General features: G+C 42.1%; 1 protein-coding gene across 6 annotated transcripts in view; it reads right to left on the reverse strand.

Annotated features, from left to right (window-relative positions):
- Positions 1-12,028, reverse strand: part of SPATS2 (spermatogenesis associated serine rich 2) — a 124,069-nt gene that overhangs the window by 64,904 nt on the left and 47,137 nt on the right. For 5 of the 6 annotated variants that reach the window (XM_036300068.1, XM_036300071.1, XM_036300066.1 and 2 more), the window contains one exon: positions 10,603-10,858. In XM_036300068.1, the coding sequence (XP_036155961.1) occupies positions 10,603-10,627 (25 nt within the window). In that variant the 5' untranslated portion in view covers positions 10,628-10,858. Of the gene's footprint in view, positions 1-8,178; positions 8,340-10,602; positions 10,859-12,028 lie in introns of all 6 variants that reach the window. The other variant, XM_036300070.1, reaches the window with a different exon arrangement.

Raw genomic sequence — 12,028 nt, forward strand, 5'->3', positions numbered from 1 at the left:
TAAATTTCACTTGCATTTCTCTATTAATGGGATCTTCTATCTTATGAGATGGTTATTCTTGGATGTTATTGCAACTTATGCCATACTTCTGGGCTTAGATGGATTAGGTGAATTGAACACACATTTTTTTATTATTATTTCCTTCTCCTCACTGTCCTTCATATTCTCAAGAATTCTACCCTATTCCAGGAAACTCAATTCTATAAGTCAAAAAAAATAAAATATTTAAGAATTGTAATATTTAAAAGTCAAACAGCCCTAGACGGTTTGGCTCAATGGTGAGAGCATCGGCCCATGAACTGAAGGTTCCCGGGTTCGATTTCAGTACCTCAGTTGCGGACTCGATCCGAGTGCGAAAGGTAGCTAAGCTAATCAATGTGTCTCTCTTACATTGAAGCTTCTCTCTTTCTGTCTCTCCCCCCACCCCCACTTTCACTCTCTCTGAAAATCAATGGAAAAAATATCCTCAAGTGAGGATTACCACCACCACCACCCCCCCAAAAAAAAGTAAAAAAAAAAAAATCAAACATCTTCAATTACTAAGATCAGTCAATACAGACTAATGGTAGAATTTTTGAGAATCTGAAGGAGAGTGAGTGAGAAAAAGGAAATCATCTTTTTAAAACTGTACGATAGATGATAGATGTGAGATATTTTCTTATCATTGTAAAAGACTTTGCTCTGGATGTTCCTGCTAGCCCTGTCAAATAGTCAATGTCATCCCTCTCCACCCCATCCCATCCCCTTGCTTCAAAGTACAGAAATGCAGTGCGCACAGTATTAAATATATAAGGTCTTAATCCACATGGGTTTGATTACAGAAACTAAGTATTCTCTAAATAATGAGGGGGGGAGTACAGAAACGAACAAGTCAATTCTAAAAATCACATGCTTCTGTCTCCAACAAAAACATCATTCTCATAAAACCACAGCACTGCAAAATCTGTTACTCTTCACTCATTAACCTCATGCAAATAAGAATTAAATCTATTAGCTTCTTTCTTAAATTGACTTATGGATCAATAATCTATTTTAATTATAAATATTTCTATTTCCAAATAGTTGTTATACTTATCACAAGGTGAACCCTAGCTTATTTTTCTTTTTTAAGAATATATTTTTCTTGATTTCAGAGAAGGAAGAGGGAGAGAGATAGAAACATGATCGGCTGCCTCCTGCATGCCCCACACTGGGGATAGAGCCCACACCCGGGCATGTGCCCTGACCAGGACTCAAACCGTGACCTCCTGGTTCACAGGTCAATGCTCAACAACTGAGCCACACCGGCCAGGCGAACCCTAGCTTTTAAGTGTTATACTTGTGAAGGTAGGAAACTCACTACACTTAAATTACACACTTATTTAAGCCCATTCTGTTCTAAGGAGATGTCTTCTCTTTAAACAATTTTATTGTGAAATATAACATGTACAGTGCATATACACATAAAGTATGACAGCTTGATAATTTAGCACAAAATAAATACCCAAATACTACTAATCAGGCTAAGAAATAAAACATTTCTGATAGAGAAACCAAGATGGCAGCATAGGTAAACACAGGAAATTGCTGCCTCCCACAACAAATTAAAAAATACAACTAAAAGACAAAACGGACATCATCCAGAACCACAGGAAGGCTGGCTGAGTGGAAATTCTACAACTAGAAGGAAAGAGAAAAGCACACGTGAGTCTCAGAGGAGCTGTGGAAGTGCACAGGTACGGAGGCGCATGCAGCAAGGGCTGGCAACTGAAGATGCGGCTGTCTTTTTGAATCGGGAGGGAGTCACAAGCCCCCGACTGCTCTGAGCTCCAGTTCTGGGTGAGTCTCTGGGGACCTAGACTCATACGGGGAGAAACTGGACTGTCCGGCAGCGGGCAGAACTAGGAACACAAGGGCGGCTTTCTCTCAAAGGTGCTTGCAGCCATTACCGGACACTGAGACACGGGGCCCCTTAGGGCAGAGCTAAGAATCAGCCATAGCTGCTTGCTCCGCCCTGTTGATTCCCTGAGACCCTGCCCCACCCAAGCTGCGGCAGAGGCTTTTGCATATGAATGCCCTGGCCCTTTGCAATCTGAAAATTACCTAACAAACTGCAGCTGGGCCAGACAGACCCAAAACTTCCAAGAGAAGGCCCAAGGCCCAACAGCAGCTTACATTGCTTCACAGCTGGGCCTCCTATAGGCACCTCCAAACCCCAAACAAGGAAGGGGAATCTGCAGATCTCTTCGTAGCTCCTGCTGGTTAGTCTCAGGCTGAGGCTAAATTAACACCTCCTTAGATCCAAGAGCCAGTGTACCCAGTGGTCAGAGTGGGACCATCCAATTACAACTCCTCAGATCCATAAGGGTCACACTCAGGGGGCAGACTCAGTGAGCACCAAAGCCCCACTGAAGCAAGTCTTGCCTCATAAGGGTGTCTTCAGCACAGAAGTTCTCCCACTGTAGACACAGCTGATTCTCACAGACAATTGGCCTGGAGGTCAATTCCTCCCAGTGATACCTACAACAATCAAGGCTTAACTACAACAAGACTGTGCACAAAGACCACAAGGGGGTGCACCAAGAGTGTCCACCTCAGGTAATTGGGGAGGCTGAGCCACTGGGCCCTATAGGACACCTAGCACACAAAGCCACTCTACCAACACAGGGAAGCATAAAAAATGCGGAGACAAAGAAACAGGTCACAAATGACAGAAATGGAGGAAAGCAAACGACTGGATATAGAGTTCAAAACCACACTTTTAAGGTTTTTCAAGAACTTTCTAGAAACCGCCGATAAATTTAGTAAGACCCTCAAAAAGACTGGTGAGACCGGCGATAAATGTAGTGAGACCCTCAAGAAATCTAGTGAGACCCTCGAGGTTATGAAAAAGGACCAACTAGAAATTAAGCAGACACTGACTGAAATAAAGAATAATATACAGAGATCCAACAGCAGACTAGAGGATCGCAAGAATCAAGTCAAAGATTTGAAATATGAAGAAGCAGAAAACACCCAACCGGAAAAGCAAAACGAAAAAAGAATCCAAAAATATGAAGATAGTGTAAGGAGCCTTTGGGACAACTTCAAGCGTACCAACATCCGAATTATAGGGGTGCCAGAAGATGAGAGAGAGCAAGATATTGAAAACCTATTTGAAGAAATAATGACAGAAAACTTCCCCTTCCTGGTGAAAGAAATAGACTTACAAGTCCAGGAAGCGCAGAGAACCCCAAACAAAAGGAATCCAAAGAGGACTACACCAAGACACATCATCATTAAAATGCCAAGAGCAAAAGACAAAGAGAGAATCCTAAAAGCAGCAAGAGAAAGAAACTCAGTTACCTACAAGGGAGTACCCATACGACTGTCAGCTGATTTCTCAACAGAAACTTTGCAGGCCAGAAGGGAGTGGCAAGAAATATTCAAAGTGATGAATGCCAAGAACCTACAACCAAGATTACTTAATCCAGCAAAGCTATCATGTAGAATTTAAGGTCAGATAAAGAGCTTCAGAGAAGAAAAAGCTAAAGGAGTTCATCACCACCAAATCAGGATTATATGAAATGCTGAAGGATATTCTTTAAGAAGAGGAAGAAGAAGAAAAAGCTAAAGATACAAATTATGAACAACAAATACACATCCATCAACAAGTGAATCTAAAAATCAAGTGAATAAATAATCTGATGAACAGAATAAACTGGTGATTATAATAGAATCAGGGGCATAGAAAGGGAGTGGACTGATTATTCTTGTGGGGGAAAGGGGTATGGGGGATGCGGGAAGAGACTGGACAAAAATCGTGTACCTATGGATGAGGACAGTGTAGGGGGGGTGAGGGCGGAGGGTGGGGTGGGAACCAGTTGGAGGGGAGCTATGGGGGGAAAAAAGAGGAACAACTGTAATAATCTGAACAATAAAGATTAAAAAAAAAAAAAGAAATAAAACATTTCTAATACCCTAGAAATCTCCTCATGTACCCCCCTCCTATAGCTCCTCCCATTCACCAAAGGTAACTAAACTTCCTTTCTTTATAGTTGCTACCAACTAAAAACACATACCTAAGTATTATGGTATAGCTTTGCTTTTGTCTGAAAAGGACTAACTCCACATGTATTTAATTTGGGGGCATGGCTTGTTTTGTTCAACATTGTGTTTGTAAAATTCATGCATGTTCTTACAAGTAAATAATTTGTTCATTTTCCTTGCTTAATAATATTTCATTGTATGATTATGCCATTGTTTATTCTGATAGTGGACAACTGGGTTGCTTCTAGTTTCTGGCCAATACAAATAATGCTGTTTTGAATACTCTTATACAATCTCCTCACATACTTGGGAATGCCTTTCTGCCGAACATACCCAGAAATACAACCTAGTCATCGGGTATGTATATCTTCAACTTTAATACATAATGTCGAACAATTTTTCAAAATACCAATTTAAACTTCCACTAGCAGTTTTTTAAAAGTTTCTAATGCTCCACATACTCACTCTCTTGGCATTATTAATTTTTTTTTTTTTTAATTATCACCCAAAGACATGCTCATTGATGTTTTAGAGAGAGAGGAAGGGGTGGGGGGGGGGGAGGAGAGAGGTGGGGAGGGAGGGAGAGAGAGAGAGGGCGGCATCGATGTGAAAGAGAAACATCAACCAGTTGCCTCTCACACTTGTCCTGATTGACAGAGCCGGGGATAGAGCCTACACATAGGTATGCATGTGACTGGGACTCAAACCTTTGACCTTTTGGTGCACCAGACGACACTCCAACCAACCGAGCCACATCTAAATATCATTTCAATTTGCATTTCACTCATTTCTAAAGAGATGGAGTGCTGCCTTGGCTGGTGTGCTCAGTGGTTAGAGTGTTGGCCCTCACACCCAAAGGATCATGGGATCAATTCCTAATCAAGAACATGTACCTGGCTTGCAGATTTGATCCCCGGGCCAAATAGGCGCACATGTGGGAGGCAACCAAATGATGTGTCTCTCTCACATCCATGTTTTTCTCTCTCCCTCTCTCTGACCCCACCCCTTCCACTCTAAATATCAATGGAAAAAATATCCTCAGGTGAGGATTAACAACAAAAAAGACTGAGTGCCTTTACATGTTATCAGCCATTTTGATATTCTTTTTTCTGGCATGCCTACTCTTGCCCAGAGTTAGAAGGCAGAATTATCTTTTTCTTACTGGTCTATAGTAGTTCCCTGTTCTTTAAATATGATGCAAATTTATTCTCCCATTCTCTTAACTGTGCCTTTTGATGAACAGAAGTTCTTAATTTTAATGTAACAATGCAGCAACATTCTTTTTCTTCCTGATTAGTGCTTTTTATGTCTATTTAAAAAGTCCCTGTGCCATAGCTAGGTGGCTCAGTTGGCTGGAGCATCATCCCATACTCCAAAAGGATGCAGGTTCAATTCCTGGTTAGGGCACATACCTAGGTTGCAGGTTCAACCCACAGTCGAGGTGCATACAGGAGGCAACTGATCGACGTTTCTCTCCAAAATCGATGTTTCTCTCTCTTCGAAAATAAAAAATAAAAAAATCAGTAAAAACATATCCTCAGGTGAGGATTAAAAAAAAAGTCTTTCCCTGCGATGATGTCAGAAACTTGCTTCAAAATAATCGGCTGGGGGGTGACTTGAACCGGAGTCTCAGCTTCTTGCCTTCCTCCCTGAACAACCTGAGCTTCAGCACCCACTCCAGCTTCTCCACAAACTACTGGACCCTGGACTCAGTGCAGTTGCCAGTGACCAAGCCCGGGCAACAAGCAGCACAGTTAGCATCTACCAGGTATGTAGGTGGCAGGGGCTCTGGCTCCTGGATCTCTGTGTCCCACTCCACCAGTGTGTGGGACAGCTGAAGGTCCCGGGGCCTGGCTGCAGGGATGGCTGGGGGTCTGTTGGGCACAGGGAGTATCCAGAGCGAGAAGACTATGCAATGCCTGAATGATGGCCTGGCCTCCTACATGGAGAGGGTGAGAAGCCTGGAGGCTGATAATTGGATACTGGATATCAAGTTCAGGAACACCTGGAGAAAAAGGGACCCCAGGTCAGAGACTGGGGGCATTATTTCAAAGACAACTGAGGACCCGAGGGCTCAGATTTTTTGAAAGTTCTGTGGACAAAACCCACATCGTTCTGCTGACTGATGATGTCTGTCCTGCTGCTGCTGACTTCAGAGTCAAGTATGAGACAGAGCTGGCCATGCGCTAGTCAGTGGAGAGTGACATCAATGAGCTCTATAAGGTCATTGATGACATTAATATCACTCAGCTGCAGCTGGCAATAGAGAGCAAGGCTTTCAAGGAGGACCTGCTCTTCATGAAGAAGAACAAGGAGGAAGTAAATGTTCTACCAAACTAGATTGCTGACTCAGTGTTGACTGGGAAGTTGGATACCCCCAAATCTCAGGACCTCAGCAAGATCATGGCGGACATCTGGGCCCAGTATGACGAGCTGACTCTGAGGAAAGGAGGGGAGCTAGACAAGTACTGGTCCCAGCTAGACAATTATTGGTCACAGAGGAGAGCACCACAGTGGTCACCTCACAGACTGCTGAGATAGGAGTTCCTGAGATGACACTCACGGGGCTGAGATATACAGTCCAGTCCTTGGAGATCAACTTGGACTCCATGAAAAATTTGAAGGCCAGCTTGGAGAACAGCCTGTGGGAGGTGGAGATGTGCTATGCCATGCAGATGGAGCAGCTCAATGGGATCCTGCTGCAGCTAGAGTCAGAGCTGGCCCAGACCTGGGCAGAGGGAAAGTGCCAGGTCCAAGAGTACAAGGCCCTGCTGAACATCAAAGTCAAGCTGGAGGCTGAGATCACCACCTACTACTGCTTGCTGGAAGAAGGGGAGGACTTCCATCTTGGTGATGCCCTGGACAACAGCAACTCCATGCAATCCATTCAAAAGACCACCAGCGTAGGATTGTGGACAGCAAAGTGGTATCTAAGGTCAATGACACCAAAGTTCTGAGGTATTAAGGCAGCAGAAATGGGGTACTCCTTGGTGAGAGCATGGGGGTGCGGGACAGAAGGCCAATAAAAAAGTTCAGAGATCCTTGAACATTAAAAATAATAGTCCTAGCCGGTTTGGCTCAGTTGGATAGAGCGTCAGCCTGAGGACCAAAGAGCCCTGTGTTTGATTCCAGTCAAGGGCACGTACCTTGGTTGCAGGCTCCTCCCCCGCTTGGGCCCTGGTCGGAGCTCATGCAGGAGGCAACCAATCAATGTATTTCTCTTACATCAATGCTTCTCTCTGTCTTTCCCTTTCTCTTCAACTCTCCCTAAAAATAAATGGACGGATATCCTCGGGTGAAGGATTTACAAACAAATAAACAAAAATAATAATAATAACAATAATCCACTGGGGGTTAAAGTATACACAAAAAAGATTGGCCATGTATTGTTAATTATTGGACCTGAATTATGGTTATTGGTGAGTGCACCATACCATTCTATTTTTGATAAGCTTAAAATTTCAATAATAGCCCAGCTGGTATTGCTCACTGGTTGAGCATCATCCTGTGCACCAAGAGGTCACCGGTTAGATTCCCAGTCAGGGCACATGCCCAGACTCTATCCCTGGTGGAGGCCAATTGATGTTTCTATTTCTCTCTCCCTCTTCCTTCCTCTCTCTCTAAAATTCAATAAAAACATATTTTTTAATGTCAATAATAAACTTTAAAAATAAATGTCATTTAAAACTTCTGGAACTAATAATGATTATATCAACTTTGCAGGATACAAGGTTAAGATACAGAAGTTCATCACTGTAACAGCAATGAATACACGGAATCCTATATAATAAAAGGGTAATATGCAAATTGACCAAACAGCAGAACTACCGGTTAGTGGAGGGCGGGCGAGCAGGCGGTGCCAGGCCAGCCAAGGCGCGTGCCAGTGGGCAGAGGGAGGTGATGGCAATCATGGGGCAGCAGTGACCAGTGGCAGAGGAGGTGTGATGGGCGTGGTCAGTGCCCACTGCTCCCTGGGCCGGCCGTCCCCTGATAGGCCCGCCCTGATCGCCTCCCGCAGAGGGAGGCCACTGGTGGCTGCAGTGGCTTCCAGGCAATTTGGGGCGGGGCTGTTTAGCACCTTCCCCAAATCAGCTCGCTGGGTTCACCTCATGCAGAGGGAGGCCACCGGTGGCGGCTGCAGCAGCAGGGGTTGGGGAGGTGGCTGCTCACCAACTGGCTCCGTCCCCTGATGAGCCTGCCAGGTCGCCTCCCCTCCAGGGAGCGGGCCTAAGCTGTCAGTCAGACATCCACTGAGGGCTCCCGGACTGCGAGAGGGCGCAGGCTGGGCTGAGGGACACACCCAAGTGTGTGAATTTTCATGCACAGGGCCTCTAGTTTAAAATAAAAAACACAATACCATTTACTTTAACACCCCAAAAATACTTGGGTATAAATCTAAGAAAGTATGCATAAGACCTATACAAGGAAAACTACAAAACTCTAAAGAAAGAAAAGAACTAAATAAATAGAAAGACAGTCTATGTTTGTGGATAGGAAGACTCAATATTGTCAAGATGTCAGTTCTTGCCAACTTGGTATGTAGATTAAAAGCAATCCTAAACCCAGCTGGTGTGGTTCATGGCTGAGCATTGACCTATGAATTAGGAGCTCACTGTTTGATTCCTGGTCAGGGCAAATGCCCTGGTTATGGGCTTGATCCCCAGTAGGGGGCATGCAGGAAACAGCCAATCAATGATTCTCCCTCATCACTGATGTTTCTCTCTTCCTTCTCTCTGAAATTATACACACATACACACACACACACACACACACACACACACACACACACACACACACAATCTATCTAAAAGCCTAAGCGACCGTCTGACCGTTGGATCAGTAGCTATGATGCACAATGACCACCAGGGGGCAAATGCTCAACGCAGGAGCTGCTGAGCTGTGGTGACACACCTGGAGCCAGAGAAGAGGGAGCTGGATTCCAGGGAGCATCACCGGAGAACCGCCCTCTAGCAACCTGGGACTCCTCAGGGGATGTCGGAGAGCCCATTTTGGCCCGATGATCCCTGCAGGCCAGGCCGAGGGACCCCCCTGTTTGCACAAATCCATGCATCGGGCCTCTAGTATATTTAATATATATTAAAAGCAATCCCAATCAAAATCCCCAGTAATTTATTTTGTGGATATTGACAAACTGGTCTCAAGTTAATATGGAAAGACAAAAGATCCAGAACAGCTAACACAATATTGAAGGAGAACGATGTTGAAGAAGTGATGCTACCTGACTTCAAGAATACTATAAAGCTACAGTAATCAAGACATTTTTATAACTCTAGCAAAACACAGACATGAAATAAACAAAGACTAGGTTTTTAGAGGTCAGAGCAATCTGCTAAAGTTAACTCTTTAGGAAAAATTAAATGCTAACCTTTTAGAATAAATTATTTTATTTTAAAGTTTGGAATCCTATTTTTACTATAATGTTTCTCATTTGCAGGAGGAAAACAGATATCAGTGTTTCAAGCATAACTGGGGGAAAAGCAAACTGAATTATGATGAAATTAAAGTTTAAAAAAGAAACAAAAGGGTTATAAAAACTTTTCAGTTGATAAATCGCATTCCATAGAACAGTTTAGCTTCTTTAGTAATCTAACTGTTCCTTAGAGCCCAGGTTGTCTTTATATTGATTTACTATACAATGAAACAACAGTCTCAAGACCAAAAGGAGCTTTGATATATTTTTCTTATAATGAGGTTTTTAGTAGTAACTACAATGTCAGAATTAAGTTTAAAAGCATTTTTTTTCATATTTAACATGTGAGATCTGTAGTATCTACAGCTTTGTTTTCTATTAAAGAACATTAAATTGAAAATTAAATTGAATGAGGGGGAGAGGAGCCAGAATAGCTATCGTCATTCCCTTAATAAATATATTCCAGTTGTGTATAACAGTTCTAGTGCTATTGTTAAATCTGTCCCTTAACCTTTTTGCAGCTATTCTAGGAAATGGAAAAGTGATTTTATACAGTCCTGTTGTCCTTCCCTCCTTATAATTATTCTTGATTATTTCTTGACTCTCTGGACCTTATATTTTACTTTTGACAAGAAACTAGAGTAATGATCCCAGAAGGAAAGCTAAAGAAGGAATCAAAATCTAGAAACATTTTCTCTTGCTTCATTTCCTATCTCCAATGAAAAATCAACTCAAAGGATACAGAATATTCTGCAGTATATTATCTCCTAACATCCCCCCTAACATATGTTCACTCTCCAAAAAGTACATTTTCAAGAGGCATTTGGCCATCCTGCAAGTATATTCCAATTTATTAGGTTTCTAAGATAAGAAAAGCAAGTGTTATATGAATTCCAAAAGTAGTAATACACAAAGCTGTAAAGTAATATCTACAGATACTTAGTTAATGAGGTAACAGATAAAGTTATGAATGTTCTGTACTCTTCTAAAATTAATTTCTGTCATGATAAAAAGTTGTAACTAACAGTAGTACTGTACAGGGTGAGGGAAAGTATAACCATTCAAAACACATTAAGAGAATGCTTTTTAAAAATACAGATATAAATGTTGATCATTACTCCACAACTATGCTTTTAACAATTTATGCCCATATATATTCTTACCCTTCTGGTTTTGTTTCCTGGACATTGCAGTTTCTTTTATCTCAAAAGATACAGAAGTAAAGTATTCTTTTGCCTTGTCTGGGTTCTGATTGTAGTTATCTCTGATTTAAAGGTAGGCAAGAGAAGTCTGTAGTTGGAGGTGTTAAGTACAAAATCCTGGTTATTTGAAATTCTGCTAACTGGTGATCTCCTTTCTTTCTATTATCTTCTTATCAGGAAATATCATTGCAGACATTCATGTCTCTCCAGGATGATTCTAGAGGGAGGAAAAATACACATAATTACAGTTATAGTAATAGCTATTTGTACAAAATTTCTGAAAGATATCCACAGGTTTTGTTTTGCATTTTTTCTAAACAAAACTAGTGATTAGAAGAAAAGTACTCTAAAAAATCTATATATATAAAAGCCAAACATGCAAAGTGTCCCCTCGGGAGTTTGACCAACTGGGAGTTCGATCGCTCACAATAACATACTCTGACCACCAGGGGGTGGTGTGGAATGAAGGAAGGCTCCAGCTGGCAGCCGGCAGCCAGGGAAGGGAGGCCCTGGCCGGCAGCCAGCAGCTGCTAGGGACCCTACCTGTGCACGAATTTCTTGCACTGGGCCTCTAGTATGGCTATAAAAAGCAATGTTTTGCTCTTTTAGAAACTTTAATCTTAGAATCAAACCATCTTCTTATTTCAGGAAGCATGTTCTCTTAGACATCTTATATTTTGTATCTATCTCAAAAATATTATCCCCATCTCTGCTTTACAAACTATTATCTCATCACTCCCTAAGATCTTTCTTGCTACCTGCTCTTCCTGTCCAAATCAAGGGTCTTTTTTCTTCCTCTAGAATTTCCTATTTCTAATCTCTCCTCAGGTTTCCCAGCTCAAATACAATTGCAAAAAACTTGGGGCTGGGGGTGAATGGGAAGCACACAAAGGAATTTTATTTTATTTTTTAAAATATATTTTTATTGATTTCAGAGAGGAAGGGAGAGGCAGAGAGAGATGGAAACATCAATGATGAGAGAGAATCACTGATTAGCCCCACACTGGGGATCAAGCCCATAACCCAGGCATGTGCCCCAATTGGGAATTGAATCATGACCTCCTAGTTCATAGGTTAATGTTCAACCACTGAGCTACACCAGGCAAGATTTTTTTAAAAAAGATTACACCAAGCATAAAAAATAAAATAAAATGGTTTAAATCAGCGGTTCTCAACCTGTGGGTCGCTAACCCTTTGGGGGTTGAACGACCCGTTCACAGGGGTCGCCTAAGACCATCAGAAAACACATATATAATTACATATTGTTTTTGTGGTTAATCACTATGCTTTAATTATGTTTAATTTGTAACAATGAAATTGGGGGTCACCACAACATAAGGAACTGTATTAAAGGGTCGCGGCATTAGGAAGGTTGAGAACCACTGGT

This window comes from Myotis myotis, unplaced genomic scaffold (genome assembly GCF_014108235.1).
Source record: "Myotis myotis isolate mMyoMyo1 unplaced genomic scaffold, mMyoMyo1.p scaffold_m19_p_3, whole genome shotgun sequence".
NCBI lineage: Eukaryota > Metazoa > Chordata > Mammalia > Chiroptera > Vespertilionidae > Myotis > Myotis myotis.